General features: G+C 53.7%; 7 protein-coding genes across 7 annotated transcripts; 4 read left to right on the top strand and 3 right to left on the bottom strand.

Moving 5' to 3' along the window:
- Positions 1 to 781: 781 nt before the first annotated feature.
- On the top strand, positions 782 to 2,422 carry NCS54_00312000 (Nudix hydrolase domain-containing protein; the record flags this gene model as incomplete). Its single annotated transcript, XM_053148705.1, has 2 exons — positions 782 to 981; positions 1,036 to 2,422. 2 exons carry the CDS (start codon positions 782 to 784, stop codon positions 2,420 to 2,422), a joined length of 1,587 nt encoding a protein of 528 aa, XP_053004680.1.
- A 1,179-nt stretch (positions 2,423 to 3,601) lies between these two features.
- NCS54_00311900 (Hypothetical protein) lies at positions 3,602 to 5,587 on the top strand (the record flags this gene model as incomplete). The annotated part of the gene is made up of 6 exons (XM_053148704.1): positions 3,602 to 3,992; positions 4,048 to 4,190; positions 4,253 to 4,301; positions 4,380 to 4,544; positions 4,596 to 4,990; positions 5,048 to 5,587. The coding sequence occupies 6 exons, from the start codon at positions 3,602 to 3,604 to the stop codon at positions 5,585 to 5,587; spliced, it is 1,683 nt and encodes a 560-aa protein (XP_053004679.1).
- An 88-nt stretch (positions 5,588 to 5,675) lies between these two features.
- NCS54_00311800 (WW domain-containing protein) lies at positions 5,676 to 7,391 on the bottom strand (the record flags this gene model as incomplete). The annotated part of the gene is made up of 1 exon (XM_053148703.1): positions 5,676 to 7,391. One exon carries the CDS (start codon positions 7,389 to 7,391, stop codon positions 5,676 to 5,678), a length of 1,716 nt encoding a protein of 571 aa, XP_053004678.1.
- A 750-nt stretch (positions 7,392 to 8,141) lies between these two features.
- NCS54_00311700 (Hypothetical protein) lies at positions 8,142 to 9,420 on the top strand (the record flags this gene model as incomplete). Its single annotated transcript, XM_053148702.1, has 4 exons — positions 8,142 to 8,375; positions 8,451 to 8,507; positions 8,561 to 8,654; positions 8,720 to 9,420. Exons 1-4 carry the CDS (start codon positions 8,310 to 8,312, stop codon positions 9,418 to 9,420), a joined length of 918 nt encoding a protein of 305 aa, XP_053004677.1. The 5' UTR covers positions 8,142 to 8,309.
- A 229-nt stretch (positions 9,421 to 9,649) lies between these two features.
- Positions 9,650 to 10,601, bottom strand: NCS54_00311600 (Proteasome subunit alpha type; the record flags this gene model as incomplete). Its single annotated transcript, XM_053148701.1, has 4 exons — positions 9,650 to 9,777; positions 9,831 to 10,249; positions 10,329 to 10,513; positions 10,578 to 10,601. 4 exons carry the CDS (start codon positions 10,599 to 10,601, stop codon positions 9,650 to 9,652), a joined length of 756 nt encoding a protein of 251 aa, XP_053004676.1.
- A 1,164-nt stretch (positions 10,602 to 11,765) lies between these two features.
- Positions 11,766 to 14,444, top strand: NCS54_00311500 (Transcription factor BYE1; the record flags this gene model as incomplete). The annotated part of the gene is made up of 1 exon (XM_053148700.1): positions 11,766 to 14,444. The coding sequence occupies one exon, from the start codon at positions 11,766 to 11,768 to the stop codon at positions 14,442 to 14,444; it is 2,679 nt and encodes an 892-aa protein (XP_053004675.1).
- Positions 14,445 to 15,177: 733 nt separating this feature from the next.
- Positions 15,178 to 17,855, bottom strand: NCS54_00311400 (Zn(2)-C6 fungal-type domain-containing protein; the record flags this gene model as incomplete). The annotated part of the gene is made up of 4 exons (XM_053148699.1): positions 15,178 to 15,837; positions 15,893 to 16,136; positions 16,187 to 17,545; positions 17,689 to 17,855. 4 exons carry the CDS (start codon positions 17,853 to 17,855, stop codon positions 15,178 to 15,180), a joined length of 2,430 nt encoding a protein of 809 aa, XP_053004674.1.
- Positions 17,856 to 19,623: the final 1,768 nt, after the last annotated feature.

The following is a 19,623-nucleotide window of genomic DNA, read 5'->3' as shown; positions in this document are numbered from 1 at the left end:
TCGACCCATCATTTCCCATCTGGAGCTGAAGGACATAATCCTTGATCCCGTTTCGCTGTGGCAGGTAGAGTGGGAGGCAGATACCAGCTTACGTCCACACCGTTGGGTCTTCTTTGAGTAAGTAACATTAAACACACTTGAGCGACTGATAGGTAGACCAGCGTTTCTGCAGCTTAGGCAAATTGAATGCAGATTGAGCACCAAGATGATCCTCAGTAGAGATGAGAAGAACGGAAAGATGCTAGGATATAATTCTATCGTACTGGCGTCTCTAGCACATACGACCATATCCACCGGAGAACTCGGGATCCCGTCCGCTCTCCCATAGATAAGCCGGTGAGGGGCGGATTAGTAGTTGGGTCGGTGACGACCAGCGAATCCCCGCTGTTGTATGTTTTTTGCCGTTTGTTCCTTTTTGCCATGTAGTTCGGTTGATGCATCAAGTCCAGTCATGGTGGTGATATTGATGCTCAGCTTACTCGTATTGTGGGTGTGACTCGATCTGGTGTAAGCGGTGTTGACAGCAGCCCCGAATAGCGCGCTAACGGCAGAGAAAGCCGTGTGCTTGGAAACTTGCCCTTGATTACAGACATGATCCCTTCTTTTTGTCAATTGATGTTCCAAAGAAGATCAAACCGCATGAAGTTGACATATCATCTCGTTGACGGCAATGTCATGTGATGAGGCGCCTCAGGCCGCATTCGGCGGCGTCCGGAGCTCACCACTGTACCTCCCTCATGAGGTGTGACATGACAATCTCCAGTTCCAAACTTTCATCGCAATGACCTCACGAGCAATTGTTTCCAGAACTTCAAGATTGTGTATCTCATCACCAAGAACCCGCACCGTTTCAACCAACATGGCACCTCTCAAGCATCGAGCAGTTGCGTCCAGCTTCATCTTCAAGTTTCCTGAAGATGATATGACGAAGAAGCCCCAGGTGGCCCTGTTTCGGCGTAGCGGCCAAGTCAGCACATATCAGTAAGCTTGAGCCACTGGCATGGATCTTCTGCAATCAGATTAACGGTGCTGTAGGCACAAGTATGCCGGCGTTTCTGGCAGTGTAGAGGAGACGGATGAGAATCCTCTCGCAACGGCATGGCGGGAGATTCAAGAAGAGACAACACTCACCAGCGACTCGCTGCGCTTATTCCGTCAAGGCAAGCCATTCTCGTTCGCCGATGAGTCTATCGGTAGAAAGTGGACGATCAATCCATTCGGCTTCGTTCTCAAGTCCGAGAAGGAGGGCGGCCGTGGTGAAGCCGGTATCCAGATTGACTGGGAGCACGAAGATTACGAATGGTTCGACCCAGCTGTAATCAACGAGTCGGAGGGCTTCCAAGGTGTTCCACGTATCCTCGAGAGCTTGAGGAGGGTCTGGTTCAACATTGATCTAGGCGAAGCGGCTGGAAAGACTCTAGCCGAGGGTTTAACCGCTTTGCAAACAGATCATGAGAGTGGAGCACGCCAACTAGCTTCGAAAGCGCTCGACATCTTCATCAAGGTGATTCGGCAACTCGACACTGGTGCCCGAGACCAATGGTGGAAGAATGTTAGGTTCGCCGGTTGGCATCTTTGGAAGAATGGGCGGGAGAGCATGGGGGCATCGATACTCAACGTCGTCCTCGCCAGCCTAAAACTGATCGAGCAACGGTTGCCTTCTCAAGGTACAGTCTCGGCCGACTCGGTCGATGGCATGATCGCAGAACTCGGGAAATATGCCCAAGAACGACAAGATGCCGGCTCCAAAGTCAGCGCATCGCTCGAAGCCTTCTTGGAACAAACGATTTCAGGCGACGAGCCACTCAGAATCCTCACCCTTTCCTCCAGTTCTACCATTACATCAGGTATTACGCGGGTGCTATCAAAGACGTCGCGGCCTGTGGAGGTGCGTGTCCTCGAATCCCGGCCGCTCTTTGAAGGTGTCAAGATGGCGAGTGCAATTGGCTCGTTTGTCGAGGAAAACAAGGTCAATGCCCGCTTGGTAATATACACCGACGCAAGCGTCGGCGTTGCTGCCAAAGAGGTCGACGTCGTGTTATTCGGGGCGGACCTGATCGACAAGACGGCCAATGTTAGCAACAAGACGGGTTCGCTGCCTGCCGTCTTGACGGCTAAGCATGCCTCTCCAAAGTCCAAGATCGTCGTATTATCCGAGAAGGAAAAGGTACTCCCGTTCAACCCGCCTGGTCAAGAGGAGAATGATCCACGTGAGGTTACGCAAGCATGGGATGGGCTCACGCCGTCGACAACCAAAGGCCCAAACACCCACGTTGACGTGAAAAACATCTATTTCGAATGGATACCCTCGAGCCTCATCGATCACTACGTCACGGAAGACGGGATTGCCACCTCTGAGGGGATTTCTGGATGGGCGGGGGAGGTTCACAAGCGAGCGGACCAGTTCTTCACCGATCTTTGAGCCCGAGTCGAGCCCGAGTGGCCCCCAATTCCTTGATTCGGGACACTTACCTCGGCCTTCTGCAGAATTACATCTCATTCGGCCAATTGTGATCAAGATAAATGCGTTCGACGGCTTCATCCGCGTCTGACCATCACCGCAAACCGAACGTGAAGCTTACGGGATCACCTTGTTCGTGGAGCGGTTTCTGACACCTGCCTGTTGATCTTCCCCCCTCCGCCTCAAGAACTTTGGTATCAAGGTTCGCAGGTTCGTGCAGCAGCCAAGGAGCTAGAATGGGAAATCACCGCTGATGGCTGCAGTGATGATGAGACTCACCAGTCACTCCCTGGTCCGGGCGCTGTGTTCTAGCGTAGCGATCTGGCGAATGAAGGTGCACTTGGTGTTCAGCTCTCGCACCTGTTCCAAGAGAAAATTCGAGAATAACCCTGTTCTTCGGGGCTCAGGCTTGTCCACAAGTGAGGATAAAGTGGACGATGTCCAAGTGGGACGCCAGGGATGTCACACCTAAGCAGGCAGAGGGGAGGGAATTCCGGGGTACATGTCAGCCTTACAGCCCTAAAGATGACAGCGGTTTTGCGAGATCACACATAAGCAACATGATTTGTCCGGAATCAGACTTGAAGGATCGAGTTCCTTGTTTAGAACTTCTGTAATGGTGGGTGCCGGCCAGCGGACTCATTCCATGGAAACGGGCGTCCCATGCTGCGGCTCGGGATGACCCAGTTTCTAGCCCCCGAATCTCGGCTGGGTCCCCAGAGCCTCCGAGCTCAATGATACGCTCAAAGCAGTCAAACGGTCCATCTCTAGTCGGAATATGCCTCGCGCAGGCTGAAATCACAGGGGGGGGGCACCACCCACGTCCCGAGCATCTGGGCGGCCATGGTCAAGATTGATCCCCAGTGGCGTCCTAGCATCTGCCTGTTCGGATGTGTTCGACAGCCACATTCCCGAGAATCTGGTCTGCCGTCAGATTCTTCTTCCCACTGACAGGTCACACTAGACGGGACGGCTAACTTACATACGATACTGACAAACGTGATGACAGCGGCATCAGTCCCGCGCTGACCAGAATACGGGGGGGAAAGAGGCGGAGGGAGTGACTTTCATTGGACTGACACCCCAGAACTCCGTGGACTGGGTAGTCTAGGCAAATACACGATCGCGACTTTCTCGGCGATGCCTGCTTCTATGAAACGGTTGCCAAACGACGTACCGGGTCGAGATTTGGAGGATAAGAGACGGCTCATGCCTCGCTGCAGTTCGAGGAGTCTTCTCTCAGGAGCTTCGTTCTACCATCTACAGAGATCATCAAGACTCACCTTGACTTGGTTCTTTACGACATCTTTACACTGCAAACTGCAGCATATAGCAACAATGGCCGACCAACATTTTCCTCGAGCGAACAAGACTCTGCCTGGTCATGGCAACACCGCTTCGCATGAGGACACCGCAGCACGGAGCAAGGCTCTGAACCAGAAGTTGGATGTAGCTCTGCTTCCTCTACTATCTCTACTCTACTTGTTCAACGGCCTCGATCGTGGAAACGTTGGCAATGCTGAAACTCAAGGTATGCCACCGCAACATCTCACTCTCAAAGTCGAACTGGCCCTAACAACACTCAGGCTTCACCACTGACATCGGTGCCAAACCCGATGACCTCAACGAAGCCGTCTCGCTCTTCTTTGTGACGTTTGTCGTCCTCCAGCCTGTTTCTGCGGCTGTGGGCCGATACATTGGAGCAAGGCATTGGATCCCGATCCTCATGGTAAGCTGTGAAGGAACTGCAAAGATCGGCGATTACCAATTGGATGCTGACGGGCTTGATAGTTCGGCTGGGGCACTGTTACAGTCGGGCAGGCTTTCATCAAGGGCCGTGGTATGTATCTTTTTTCTTTTCTCCCACGTTTTCTTCGGATTGGGTGTGGCTGTTCCTCGTATGCTGACTCGATTTCAGGAGCACTCATCGCCACCCGCTTGCTTATCGGGGCCTTTGAGGCAGGCTTCTATCCCACTGCTGTAGCTTACTTGTCGTTTTTCTATCCTCGATACGACTTTTGCGTCAGACTTGCTCTCTTTTACGGACAGTATGCCATTGCTGGTGCCTTTTCCGGATCCATCTGTGTGTTTCCCCTCGTATCACAGCCCCCTTATCCATGCTCACACTTTCCAGCATACGGCATCTTCCACCTCAAGAATGGTCATCTGAAGAACTGGCAGTATCTTTTCATTATCGAGGGTGCCCTCACCTGCTTCTTCGCCGCCGTCGCATGGCTATGGCTGCCCAACGGTCCCGGCTCAGCATGGTTCCTCAGTCCTGATGAGCGTGCCCTCGCCGTTGAGCGGATGCAGCAGGACACAGCCGCCTATGTCGAGCACGAATACGGCGAGGACGGTATTGAGAAGAACCGCCTGAGCAAGAGGGACTTTATCGAGACACTTAAGGACTGGAAGCTGTGGACTGTGTTGGTGCTCAACATTTGCGCAAGTGTTCCCAGCAGTGCGTTCTCTGTGTTCTTGCCTCTTGTTGTTCAAGGACTAGGCTATGAGTCTATTCTCGCCAACTTGGTATGTTAGTCCTCATCATTTTCATAAGCGACGGTGCATTAACCTTCTCCCTCTCAGATGACGGTTCCTCCTTTTGTCTGCGGTGCCTTGGGCCTCTACGCTTTCGCACTCAGCTCCGATCACTTCAAGGAGCGCGGCTACCATATCGTCGTCGGCATCCTCATTGCCGTTATCGGCCTGATCCCCGCCGTCACCGTTTCCTCCTCGGTCGGACAGTACATCTCCCTCTGCGTCCTGCTCTCCGGCGTCTACATCTCCGCCCCTCTCACCATGGCATGGCTCAGCGGCAACACCCCCGAACCCGGCAAGCGTGCCCTCGTCCTGGGCGTCAACGGCTTTGGCAACCTGGGTGGTGTTGTTGGAGCACAGCTCTATAGGCAGCGATACCGCCCCGACTACAGGATTCCTTTCTACGTGACGCTGGGTTTTCTCGCCGTGGCATTGGTCGGCTATCTCTTGTACAGGTTCATACTACAGGCGGTTAACAAGCGCAAGGCAGCTCTGTTGAGCTTGATGACGGAAGAGGAGGTTGAGAGTGAGAGGCTCAACGACCGGCGATACGCTGACAAGAAGTTGACCTTTGTGTATGGGCTGTAGATGGCGGTGTTGGTTTTGCAGCAGATGTATTTAGATGAGGCTCCCGCGAGACCACTGAAACGCTAGAAATGACTGATGAACACCGGCATCATGAAGATTCCTTCTCAGTTTCTTTCATGCTGGCCAATTGACTCTGTAATCCTTGCTTCCCCACATTCATCGCCATCTCCAGTTCCCTCTCTTCCTCTCTCAGCCGGGCCTTGCTGACTGCAACCTCACGGTCCCGCTTCCTCCTCTGTTCCTCAACGGCCCGATTCCTGTCTTCGAGTGCCTTTTGACGCTTCTCGCGCGCCTCCTGCTGCTTCTTCCTCTCCTCGTCGTCCTTGGCTGCGCCTGGGTCCTCGGGTGGCGGAGGCAGGTTGCTCACGTAAGCCTCGATCAAAGGATCGCGAACCTGGGGCTCAAGGGATATATACCGAATATCAGTAAGGATGGCGTCAGGTAAGCCGGTCGATAACGACTTGTTGTTAAGGAGGCGGATGGGCTGCGCCTTGAGCAGGGCAGTGAGGTCCGACTTGAGCTTTGACTGTGGCATCTTTAGTCGGCTGATGTGCTCTCGGTATAACTTCTCGCGATCCTTGTCAGTGATTTTGAGGGTCTTCATCACTTCCTCCTTCTTGTATTTCCTCTTGAACTCGGGCCAGTAAAGCTTCGGCGTTGCCTTTTCTTGTAGGAAGGCCAGGAGAGCAATACGAGGGTCCCTCTTTTCCTGTCGGGCCCTTTGCTCCTTTAGCTCGGCAATCCTTTCTCGTGTCCACTCGTCCCAGCATTCCCGTCGTGCCTTGGTAGTGCTCAGGGCGGTGTATCGCAAATCGTCAATGATCTTTCCTTCTTCCAGTAGTTTCTCCCATGGGCTGTAGGGGTTGATGTTGAAGTCGTTGAGCAGATCCTTAAACAGGGCCTTGGCGTCTTCTTGTGTAAATGGTACGCCTTCAGCGCCTTCAGGCCATTCCTCGGCGTTGCCGTCATCGTAGTCGCCGGGTTCCAGACCATAGTCCTCCCCCATAGCTTGAAGTTGCGCCGCAAAATCCGCTTCTGTGAACTCCATCGGCATGTCCTCGTCATCGTCCTCGGCTGCGTCTTCTTCGGTTCGCTGTCGTTTCGATGGGCGATCATCGCCTTCGCCTTCGCCTTCGCCTTCGTCATCTGTCACCTCGACCTCCTCGTATTCGCTGTCGTCATCGTTCTCTTGGCCTGGTACTTCTGTCATAGATGCCGCTGTGGGCTCGTCCTCCTTTTCATCCTTCTTGGCCTCTGGCTCTTCCACAGATAGTCCTTCTGCTTTCTTGCGAAGCCGTTCCTTGTCAAGCTCCAGGATTGCCGGCATCAGCTTCTCTGGAATGCGCCAGTAACTGGCATTCTTGACCGGATTGTACACGAATCGCCTCGAGTACTTGGTGTATACTAGGATCCACGGTTCGCAACCTGGAATCGCTTCTTTCCTTCTCGGCTTGTCGACTGGCTGTGGGCGCGGCCGACCCTCGAAACCTCCACGACCTCCTCCATGACCACCTCTCTGATGATTCTGCGGCCCTCCATGTTGCGTTTGGTTGAGTTGCGCCATATAGGCATTGGCGACGTTGGGATCGGCGAGGGAAGGCATAGAGCCATAAGCAGGATAGGCGGATGCTGGTGGTTGCGCCGGCTGTGGTGGTGGGAGCTCGGTCCCTGGGCGCTTGTATGTTGACTCTTTCGTCTCGGCATTGTAGTAGTATGTATGGCCGGTCGGCGCCGTGTGTTCGGTCCATCCTGGAGGCAGCGGCGCCAGGGCGGCTGCTGATGGTTTATGTGTTGATTTGAGCATCTCGAGTCGTCGCGTCGCGTCGCAAGCTACGCCATTAGGGATAGTATTGGAATCGATGGCTCTCCAGAGAAAGACCTGTAGGTCGTAGAAACATGTAAGAAGTTGGAGGATCGCGAAGGCGAGTACAGAAGTGATCGTGGTTTAAAGGAAGAATTAAGTCAGGGTCATGATGATGTTCATGCCTGCAATGATCGCAAAGTTGAAGAATTCCGGAAGCTTGGGCCCTGAAAGAGTGGGTCGCAGTGGAAATGTGCTTACCCTAGAGACTCACGCAGGCACTTTTTAAACCAAGTTCAAGGCCATAGAGGTTCAAAAGAAAAAGAAAAAGAAAAACATAGGGACATTGGATTAAAAATAATATATCGATATATCCCAAGTATATACTTGCATTGGCTATGGTATTTCCCTCGTGAGGATCAGGTTATTGAGAGTATGCCTACATGGACGTATTAAAGTCTCTATACTTTGTGGGTACCAGCCAATCTCCAAGCAAAGAACCAAACGTCTTGGCATAAGAAGATAGTATTATCGAGCGAATGATACCATGTCCAAGCTTAAAAGACGATGAATTACAGCTTCTGACCTGTTTTTAAAGACATTTATTGTCATTTGCTTCGTCTGAGCGAGTCAAGTATCGATGGTTCTGTTCCGAGCGGACCCAGAAATTCGGGGAACTGGGGCCGGTTTCTTTTTCGAGACACCAACCTCGCCATCATCTCAGCTTACAATCTGTCAACTCTTCAACACCAGAGCGAATATCGTCGCTGGCCTAACCATGACCTAGATGCCCGCCCTGTGTGTTTTATATTCTCTCAATACCTGTATCTTTTAAGCAGCTGGACTTTTGCTCTCCCAGACGCCTTCAATCAATGTTACGCGAGGATCTCAGTTGCGACCCCCCTGCGCCCATCTTCCGTCATGGCTCCTGCTCATAGCTACGGCTCGTCCGGCGGGCCAATCTCATTCCTGCGAAGAAAATGGAGGGTATGTTGCTTGTGAGCATAACAAGATAAAGAAAGCAGGGGACTGATTAGGCCTTTGTATTGTTGCGCTCAATAGACAACTCATGCGCCCGATTATGTTGGCTTCGTCATCCTCCTTACGGGATGGATCTTGGTACGGACCTCTATTACCCTCAGCACATTCACACCTACTAACGCCCTGAATAGATTGTCCTCTTTATCAATCCGTTCCATCGCATGTTTTACATTAATGACCTGCGTATCTCATACCCCTTTGCTGTCAAGGAGCGTGTCCCCGTCTGTATGTCTCTCCTTCAACACCTCTAACTACATTCAGCCTATGAGACACGAGTTGACAAGATCAAGTTATGAACTTTGTATACGCCTTGTTCATCCCTCTTGGAATTCTCATCGCCTACAACCTCTTCGCTAGGTCCTCAGCTGCCAAGCACGAAGTCACCTATCTCTCATTCCTCATCTCCATCGTCCTCACCTCCTTTATCACTGACATTATCAAGAACGCCGTGGGGCGGCCTCGTCCGGATTTGCTGGATCGCTGCAAGCCTGCTACTACTACAAAGGCCAACACTCTTGTTACTATCGAAGTCTGCACGGCACATGATGGTCACATTCTCCAGGAGGGCTGGCGATCTTTCCCCTCGGGTCACTCATCCTTCTCTTTTGCTGGTCTGGGATTCCTTAGCCTTTTTCTCGCCGGGCAACTTCACGTCTTCCGTTACTCAGCTGGAGGCCGCGATCTTAGCCGCGCCCTGATTTGCCTTCTGCCGCTCATTGGAGCTGCTCTCGTCGCCATATCCCGATGCGAGGACTACCGTCACGACGTCTACGATGTCTGCGTGGGCTCAGCTCTTGGCATGAGCATCGCCTACTGGAGTTACCGACGACACTGGCCCCGGCTCTCTAGCCAGCGATGCGATGAACCTTATCCGCCGCCGGGCGTTGATACCCAACCTGGCTGGCAACGAGTCACTGACGATGAGGAGGCAGCCAGGGTTGGGACAGATGTAGGATATGAGATGGATGACTTGAGAAATGCGCGACGCTGATACTGGGGACTTAGGCATAGTGGCGTACTTGTTTCAAACCGTTTGGCTTCATTCTGTTTGCCAGCCTGCTTTCACACCGCCGGAGCGAGCTTCGTATGCTCTTTAGACTTGATTTGGTTAGATTTGTTGTCTCGTCCTTTGGCCATTTCATGATATTATTGTACAGGGGCAGATTAGGGTGGCCCCGCTCCCCTCCTACCCATCTATCAAGAATCTATTGCCTTGGCCCCTACTTTTCCTCGGTTTCCTCGCTCTTTGCCAGATCGTGCTCCTTCAACAGCGCCGTGATCTCGTCGGCGCTCCACAGCCGGTGGTAGATCTTGCCGTCCTCGGTCTGTCCTACTGTCGCAAACTCGACTGGATGAGGGTTAGCTACATGACTCAATATAATGAATTGGGGAGTGACATACTCTTCTCGCTGCTGAGCTTGGTAGAATCCATGGTCTTGCTCAGGACCTTGACGGCCATACCGCAAGCTTCCTTCAGGGTACAATCCTCCTTGTAATCCTGCTTCAACAAGCTCTGTGCGCTAGCATTGTTGGCACCCGCGCTTGTGGCCTTCCAGCCACCGTAGTTGCCCGAGGGGTTGCTTAGGTAGAGCTGGAACTGTCTTCGAGGGTCCCACCCCGCATAGATGAAGGACACACCGAAGGGTCGCAGACCACCGTGCTGAGTGTAGCCCTGCTTGAGATCACAGAGTCGGCGAACGAGCTGCTCACAGGGGATGTCTTCATTGTAAGTGAGGAGGTATCGCTGGGCGGCTTGTCGAGCATAGTTGATGAGGATGTTGGCATCGGCGGTCATTCCAGCAACAGCGCAGATCATGTTGCTAAACGACAGGGACAAGTCAGCAAGGCCCATCCATCTCATCAATGTCTTGATGCAGAAGCAAAAAAAGATGGACGCACTCGTTCAGGATGTAGAGCTTCTCGGCCGAAGTGTCCTGCTCCAACAGCTTCGAGGTGACCTTTCGCTCGGCGGCCAGGACGATACCATCCTTGGCCAGGATACCAATGGCGGTACCGGCGTGTGAGATGGCCTCTAGCGCATATTCGACCTGGTACAGGCGACCCTCTGGTGAGAAGATGGTTGTCTATCAGAACCGGTCAGCTTGGCGGGAGAGCTTCCAACTGCTGGAGCTTCAAGGGCACACGCACTCGGGAATCGTAGCGGCGAGACATGATGGCGACGATCGGAGGGTAATACGGGTGATAGAGCGGAAGGGATGCAACTCTCCAGGCACGTCAAAGAGCAGGTCAACCAAAGTAGGAGGTTGCGGTGATGATTTGGTCGTTGGGGTTGAGGCGTGGGTTCGTTTACGTCGGTACAGCCCAGGTAGCCTGTGACGGAGCTCTAGGCCGCCGCGCCGCGTTAGCTTTCCTGTTGCTTAGTGTGTGCCTGGGCCTAGGCTGAATATTGATGCCTGAGGCCTTAACACTCTTGAGCGGGAGCCAATACGATTGGTTGTGTTGCTGCAAGGCTGACCAGCTTGATTCTCAGTGGTGACTAAGCCATTTTCACGTCAAGAGTCGCTGTCTGATTTATCAGGCATTTTACTCGCCACCAGGCACCAAACAGCTTCACCTGCCACCTCTAGCACCCGCCACCACATCAAGCGCAAGCTGTCGTAGGGCAGGAGTGGGTGGATGCCACTGCCGAAGTTTTCCACCTCCGCATAGAGCTCCCTTCCCCCCCTCCAACCCTGGGAAGCCAAAACCTCCCCTTTACATCATCACCACCTGGGAAGCCGTTTCTCGGACGGTTCGCGACCATTTCGACTGATTTTTCCCGCCTGACGCGACACCCGGAGCAAGCGGATTCCGTCTTTGATAACCCAGCAGAGCTCGCGCGCACTCGCAGCCTCGGCACGCGACCCGCTCCATCCTGCTGATATCGGATCGGCATCACGAACTAATCGTCGCGCGCCTTTTTCGGATTCTGTGACATCCTACTGCAAGCCGCCATACTTTCGAGTCCCTTTGCGCATTACTCAACGCGGAGGAGATCTGTCTTTGAGCTTTCCTACGATAATCCTTCTGTTTGGTGCTTCCGACAGCCAGTGCATCTCTTTGCGCCAAGGCGGATAGAGGTTGGAGAGGCAGACAAATCTGCGCGTGGATTTCCTGGGGAGAATTCGCCGTGACATAGTCGTGACTCTTAGTTGTCTCCCACGTAATTAGCTCAATGTCTGTCTGAGGGAATACGACGTCCCACGCCTTGCTGCAACAGTAGACCCCTCCGTCTAACACGACTGCGCCGCCATTCACACATTATCACCCGACCTGGGAACGCGCCTCCCACTTGAAGACCGCTGTTTGTACACACACATTCACACACCTCACACCATGTCCGGTAAGCGACAACGACCCGCCAATTCGTCTAGACGCCTAAAGGGTGCTGAGGACGATGCTCCTCCCCCAAAGCGCGACAAAACCAGCAAAACCAGCCGTTCCAACAGATCAACTAATAACAGCAATTCAGGCGAAGCAGAACCTCGACGATCGGTGCGCGCCACCAAGGGCCAGCACACCAAATCCTTCGACGAACTTGAACCGGCGACCGTCCCCAAGCGACGACAGACAAAAAAGACCAAGAAGGCCAAGGAGCAAGAGCAGGAACAGGAGCAGCAGCAAGGGCAGGAAGAGGATGAGGAGGACGAGCTCATCCGCTGCGTCTGCGGCGCGACTGAGCAGGACGAGGATTCTGGCGAGGCCTGGATCGCCTGCGAAACCTGCGGCGCGTGGCAGCACAACGTTTGCGTCGGAGTGAGCTCGTTTGACGACGAGATTCCCGAGCATTACTGGTGTGAACAATGCCGACCCGAAGATCATAAGGAGCTCCTTGACGGTATGGCTAAGGGAGAGAAGCCTTGGGAGGCCCGGCGTCAAGCGCATGAAGAGGCCAAGAAGAAGAAGCGCGGCGGTCGCAAAGGCAAGAGCAAGCGACATAGCGAGACCAAGGACGAGGACAAGTCCAAGGCCAAGCCGTCTCCGGCGCCAGATGCCCCCAAAGAGAAGAAGGAAACCAAGTCTGGGAAACGAAAGGCTAGAGAAGACTCTCACGATACTGATGGCAAGGTAAGTCGTCCCTTTGGTATCCTGTATGGACTTTGTCCGGTTGCTAACCCTGAGTGGCATGTGAAGACGACCAAGATCCGCCGCGTAGCCGAGAACGAAGCCGCGCCTGTACCTACAGTCTCCTACACGCCTCCAGCAGACCTGGCCAAGGCGATCGGAGAGCTACCCAACCAGCGAATGGGACCAGCCAAGGCGTTGAACAAGTCCATCACGCATGTCTTGACCTCAATACAGAAGCAAGGCAACCTCCAGCTCGAGGAGGGCAACACGATCGAGTCCAAGTCCGAGACACTCGCTCTACAAATCGAACGGGCCGTCTTTGACACGCACCCTGTGACCAAGGGACAGAAGGAGTACAGCCAGCAGGTCAAAACACTGGCCTTCAACCTCAAGAACAACCCGGAACTGTGCCATGGGCTTCTGGCTAGGACCCTTTCGCCTTCGGGCCTGGCGGTCATGACATCAGAGCAGCTTGCTTCGTCAGAGATGCAGAAGCAGACTGCCGAGATGAAAGCCAAGGCCGAAAAGCAGTCTATTTTCTACACATCCGAAACAGGACCTCGTGTACGACGAACTCACAAGGGCGAAGAGGTTATCGACGACGAGTCGTTTGTTACTGACGCCCCAGTGCCTCTCCCAGCAGGTCCGCGTCGCCCACCGGTTCAGACCGTTAAGAAAGAGCCTGTCGGGGGAGACAAGCCGGACCTCGCTTCCCATCCAGCACAACATGACGATAAGCAACGATCACCGAGCCATCCCGATTTTGATATCACCAAGGTCTTCTCGAGTGTCAAGTCTCCGACTGCTTCTCAGAATCGCCGTCCATCGGCTCCCATAGCCCCGGCTAATGGCCCGGGTGTTGATGCTGATGTAGACCGGATGCTCCAAGAGGAGAACGAATCGCCCCCGTACTCTCCTACTGAGGAGACCCAGGACCCCGACGTTATCTGGCGGGGTGCGTTGGCTATGAGCTCGATCGCGGACTTCCCAGCAACGGCCAAGCACATCGGCGGCGCTAACTTTGCCGCGGTTGGACCATGGTCGAAACTGATTCCAAGACGAATGACAGTGGCTGGCCGCATCACGGAGCAGAGTGCCATAGAGTATCTCTGTAGTCTTCGCTACAGCAGCTTCACCGATATCATCGTTGTTAGCATTACACCCGTGTCTCCAGCTTCGCATGCCGAGTTTAACGCTCTCATCGACTACTTTGTGAGCAAGAAGCGGTATGGTGTAGTCGGGGACAAGGTTGTAGGAAATGTGCGAGACACATATCTCGTGCCAGTTCCCCCTGGAGAGGACAATTATCCCGAGTTTATGCTCAACCTTGTTGACAACAAGATCCCCAAGACCCGCACTGAGCCGATGTTGTTGGCGGTCTTTGTGTATCGCAACGATCCTGAACAGCTTAAGCAACTGAAGGATAATGCACCGAATCAACAAGATGCGAGCGCACAGGGGTCACCAACTCCGGTAGGGCATGCTCAACGAAGTAACTCGACAGCGTCAGCAGGTCCTGCCTTCTCACCAGCAACACCTCAGGCGCCCCAGGGAGCATTCCCTCAGAGTTCGCCGCCACCTCACCTGCATTCGATGACACCGGTGCCCATCCCACAGCCGCCTCATACCAGACCAGTTGCGGCCCCAGCACCAACTGCGCCCCCAGCTAGCCAGCCGCCGGCTCCGACAGAGATGTCGGAGGCACAGAAGTACCAGGCTCAGCAGGCTGGTACCGCTATGGCTCAAGAGATCCTTGGACCCCTGATTAGTGTTCCGACGGTTCAGTTCATCCTCCCCCAAGCGTGGCAGATGTCACGAAGGGAGTGGGAGGTGGTTCGGAAGATCTTTGAGCGAGATCCTCGCGCACGAGAAGATCTTCAACATCTTGGAACCCTCCTGGAGAGGGAGACGGCAAACGACAAGGCAGGAGCGCCTGCTGCTGCTTAACGACGGTGTTTATGGGACAAAGGGAAATGATACAGTTTTTGGGACAAGAAAGAAAGGCCATGTAGAACTAGGGAGAGGGAGGCATCGTCTATTTCTTGAGGGACATACCCTTTTCTTTTTCTTTTCCTTTTTCTACGTGAATTCTACGACACAAATATCTGGGCAAGTATCTGCTTAGGCTTGTGAGGAAGAATAAACTGGCGCAATGTTGGATTTAAACGATATGCTAGGAAGGGGGTCTTCTACAATGAACAGCAGGATTATCATGTCATTTATGGATATTGTTTGAAGTGAATCAGGTTTGCTTTTATTACGCGTTACTCCTTTTACTGGAAACATCGCATTCGTGATATGATGTGAATGGTGGTTGGCATCCAGACCGGAGAAGCCACCCATGGGAGCTCCTCGATGTCCTATGTTGGGCAACCCGATTTGACTTGCAGCTTGGGCCGTCGTAGTTCTTCGATTACATATTTGTCGATCCAAAGGAAAGAGCTTAAGAAGACAAGACAAGTATAAGGACTTGGTTCAGTGTCATTCCCCAGGGTAGGTATGGTCTTGGGCTGAGTGAGGTGAAGGGCAGCGAGGGTCAACCCATCTCTGAACACTTAGATTGTGAAGGCTATTAAATCTTATGTACTTATCAAACAGCTATTGAATGATGTTCTATCGCTCCTGGAAGCACCGCTAACCCTCCCTTGTTGTTCCTAAATGCCTTTTTATATGTAAAATGTTAAATGAGATATCCGCTGTATGATTGCCAATCCCCATCAATCCAAGAGACCAGCTCATCATATAGGATATGTCCCTGCTCAACGAGAATCGGTTGCTGGAGGGCCTCTGAAGTCAACTTCTCCGGCCATTGTTGTCCCATGTCTACCGTGGTCCGGTTCTCGATCGGATCGTAGGTCGTGGTGGCAGACTGCTGTGGCATGGTGTTGGAGCGTAGAGGTTCAAGGCTACTGTCGACTGGTGTCCGGAGGCGTCCAACGAGAACGCGAAGGTCTCGAAGAACCGTTGCGCAGTCTCGACCGTAGTTGCTCCCAATCCGACTCTCATCCTCGAACCTGGCAATGACAAAGTCTAGGTCTTGACATAGGACTCTCTTATCCCTAGGCTCGGCGACCTCGTCATCCACTACCAGCTCCCGCAGCATCAAGCATATGGCGGCGTTGAAGATGAAGTGGAGGCCGGCTTGGAGGAGCTTCCGGGAGTGGTTGAGGGCTAGGATCTGGCGGGCGAGGCGGATGTTGTGGTCTGCTGCGGCGGTGCAGCGTTTGAGTTGAGGGAGCTGGGGATGGGAACGGAGAGAACATTGTCGTGTGACTAGTCTTTCTGCGAATGACTTCTTCACTGCCGCGAAGAAGAGGGGTCGAATGGTTAATATGATCAACTTCAGACAGGTGTTAGTCGCAGATCCAACTGTGGAGCGGGTTATTGGGACTTGCCTGGTTGTAGCTCATGTGTAGCAGACAACAAGCTGGATCATCACTCAACCCGTTACTTGAGAGTTGGAGAGAAGGAGGGAGATTAATATTCCACTCGTCAAGCAGTCTGATGGCCTCTTCAAGGTTCCTAACCGGCCCTGTGTTGCCATCCCATGGAGATACACGATACGTGTTGCACACAATATGGCCTGATATACGCGAGAGTTCAACATGAGCTTTCAGGCCATCGGCGGGAGGCATTCCTCTATGAAATAGTCAACAAAAGCTGCTCATGAGGTCTTGGTTCTGACTTACGGGGCGTCGCATGGAAGTTGAAGTCGGATGGCATCGTCCATGATAGTAGGGGGGCGTCCCATTAGGCAGCTCAAGTATCGATCGAGGACGTAGAGTGTCCAGAAGACTCTTTTACCACCCTCGTCTGCCCATACTCGGTGGGCTCCATGCATGATGCTGATGTGCATGGCATTGCTAACACACATGTAGGCGGCATCTCGACGGTTCATCTCGATCAGATAGAAGCCCATTAATGTTAACGTCGACACCTCGTTGCCGATAAACCGTGTAATGTCGAGGGGGTTTCCTAGAAGAAGGCGGGCACGACTGAAGTAGTATTCGCTCAGATGAGAGTCTACAGTCAAGTCCTGGGGCGGTGTCGCTGTGGCTTGGGACACGACGGCAAAGGCAGTATGATAGAAGGCGAGATGGCGGCACTTGTTTAAGCGGGCGAGAGGAGTGTCTCGTTCCATGGGAGGGAGGATGGGCGCCGATGAGAGATCTCCCCACCAGTAGATACCTCCGCTTGGCCAGTTACCGTTACCGTCCTGGAGGAAGCATCGTAGCTCGGAGAGCATATATTCCATTTCAGGCCGGGGAGGGAACCAGAAAGGGTCGACATCTCGGTCATGTAAAGGCCGTGAGTCGTATGTTTGATAGCGGCCAAGGCTGGATAAGAATGCACTGCCGTCAGAACCTGGACGAAGATTCTGATATGCCAGAGGTAGGACGGTTGTCATGAATTCCTTCAAGTAGTCGAGAAACGTCGCGCCGCTCGTCTCACCGAGGAAGCGGGCGTGTCCATCAGGATCGTGAAGCAAGCGGCCCTCAGTCGATACGCCATCTTCATCGTCCTGTCGATGGTGATGAACTTGGACAATGGGGGGCGCGGCAAGCTGAGGGAATGGGGTGTCCTGGAATTGAACTTGGGGTAACGGCTGATGCTGCTGGTATTGCCGTTGTAGGTCGGTTTGCTGAGGCGGAGGGAGTTCAGATGGTGCCCGGACGAGCTGAACCTGACCATCTACAGCCGTCGTCACAGCGATAGTACCAGGCTGCACGCTGGACAGTGGCGTCCTGGCTGCTTCACTTGCGGCCAACCCCCCAGTAGCCTGATAAGGATCCGAACGACCAAGTAAGCCGAGCAGCTCGTGGCGCCTCGTGGCATCAGGCACAGCGCTGGATATGGCTTCGGGTACCGTATCCTGCAGGGCTCGCTCGTACAGGTCGACCTTGCGCCTCAGGTCCTCCAGCTCAGAACGCGTAATGGTGACCTTTTCAACGGGCACGGGATACACGCATTCACGCGAGGACGAGCTGCACTGGCGACAAGGACGTTCGCCTGAGCAGCGTACTCTGCGGATATTACAGGCATTGCACCTTGGGAGAGACACGACATGTTAGACAGGGTAAGATCTCTTGTGTTTACGGAATCTGGGACATGCATGTAGATGGATGGAGGCTTGTGGTGGATACATGAAGGGAGAGACAGGCAGATTAAAGAGACTCAAACCTCGACTTACGCTGTTACAACGCGTTTGCGCCGTTCTGGAGCAACCTTGTGTCGACGTGGATTCACGGGAAGACGCTGCAGTGGCGGAGCAGCACCAGTACCAGTAGGCTGAGGTGACGGCGACGCTGCTGGACCCGAAGCCCCAGAGCCGGCGCCGGCGCCGTCGAGCCGCCGCATGGCAGCGTAGACAAGGTAGTGTAGTGTAGCGTAATACAAGTCCCGCGGGGGGAGAGCCAGTAAGTCGTCAGTCAGGCTGTCATCCGCGTAGCTGACGGACGGCGTGCCGAGGTCAGGATTGGATACCTCTCAGAGTCGTGTGCCTTGGCTGGGGCTGGGCTGCGTCCGCGCTGCGTGTGCTGGGCTGCTGAGCTGATCCGATCCGTGATTAATGCTGGCTGGCTGGCTGCAAATGGATAGCTTCTAGCCTGCCCGCGCTGTCAAGTCAAAACTCCGCTCCGCTTTCCGTCCCACTCGATCGATGCGATACGTCAACGAAGGATGGGGTCATTTGCCGGCCGGAGGATGGGTTCTCCTCTCGGCTTCTGGTCTCAGTCTCGGAGCGTAGCGTCACGGGATGGATGAATAATGGACAGAGTCTTCCAATCCCAGCTTCAGAAGGAAGGAAGGACGGAAAAAAGGCTCGTTCGCTTCATGACCCTGGCCAGCTATGACCATCTTTGACCCCCTGGTTAGAATCGAATCCACCCCGACACGACACGATACGACAGACAATTCGCCGAAGCGTCACACGAAGATGCATTCCGGGCAAGAGCTCTCTGGGCACTCTGGAAGAAGAGCCAGGCCTACCTACCTGGGGTCCTATGGCCCTTGTCCTGGGCACAAACGCTAACAGCACATGGGCTGAACTGTTCACAGGTCAAAGAGCCACGGAGCCGAGGCAATGGGATGGCATTTTGTCCTTGCATGAGGAGGCGGGAAAAAACAAACCCAAGAGGCGTCAGAAAAAGAGGCGCCTGAAAAGAGAGTTGCAGCACAGCACAGCACAGCACAGTACAGCAGTTGACAAGGAGTCACAGCCCTGTCAACTCGGCTCTCTTACTGCTCAGTCAGATAGAACTCGAAACAGGGCCTGGACCCGAGGGAATTTACTTCCTATTGCTACTTGGTCAAACTTTCCCTTACATACATAGGTAGGTTGTAGCCGGGGGTTAAACCGCTCTGGGCGGCGTCCAAAACGCATCCTTGTCTGTCACTCACTGGCCTTGGAGATTTCTTGCAGGTTCTTTACGTACATTAGCCCGTCATGCAGCGAGTGCGTGGCGAGGCCCAGTAGCAAAGCAAAGGTGGAAATCCGTGTCCTGAGTGGGCGTGCGCGTTGTGGGTTGTAGCGAAATGGAGGGATGCCAGGGTGCCCAGTCCACCGCCTGCGCTGCGCATCACATCTCCAGACTTTAGCATCTCTTTTTTTTCTTCAGTTTAGATACGGCTGAAACAAGCATGCTCGTCAACTCACGAGATACAAGGTGGGCTTCGGAGCTGCCCGGAGACGGACACCTGCGGGATGCGGTGGTGATAGGCTCATGAGCCACCGCATGCGCGCAGCCAAGCCCATGCTTTTCCTGACACGTTCTTGTGCTCGGCCCGGACGATGTCATCGCCATGTCCAAAGATTACCGCAGCCATTGCCGATTCTAGAAGGTCTGACCGTTTTGTGACCTACAGAAGATGCTACGCTCGGCGGAAGACGACGGGGTCCGAGGCGGATAAAGGGAACATCGAACGAGTTTCTATGGGTGAGTAATCAGGCTGGCTAAAGAAGAAAACGCCTGGATGTCGAATAGGAGCCAGATTGGGCGACGTGCAGCATCTCGGTAGTGTTGCATGTTCCTGAGACATTCAGAACGGTTGACCTGGATGGCTGGTGCTCTCTAATCGTACTGTAGCCAGTGAGGGAGAGCCTAAAGTGATCTTCCAGACAAACATA

This window comes from Fusarium falciforme, chromosome 2 (genome assembly GCF_026873545.1).
Source record: "Fusarium falciforme chromosome 2, complete sequence".
Classification (NCBI taxonomy): domain Eukaryota; kingdom Fungi; phylum Ascomycota; class Sordariomycetes; order Hypocreales; family Nectriaceae; genus Fusarium; species Fusarium falciforme.
The sequence above is the reverse complement of the archived record's forward strand: the minus strand, read 5'-3'. Positions and strand labels throughout refer to the sequence as shown.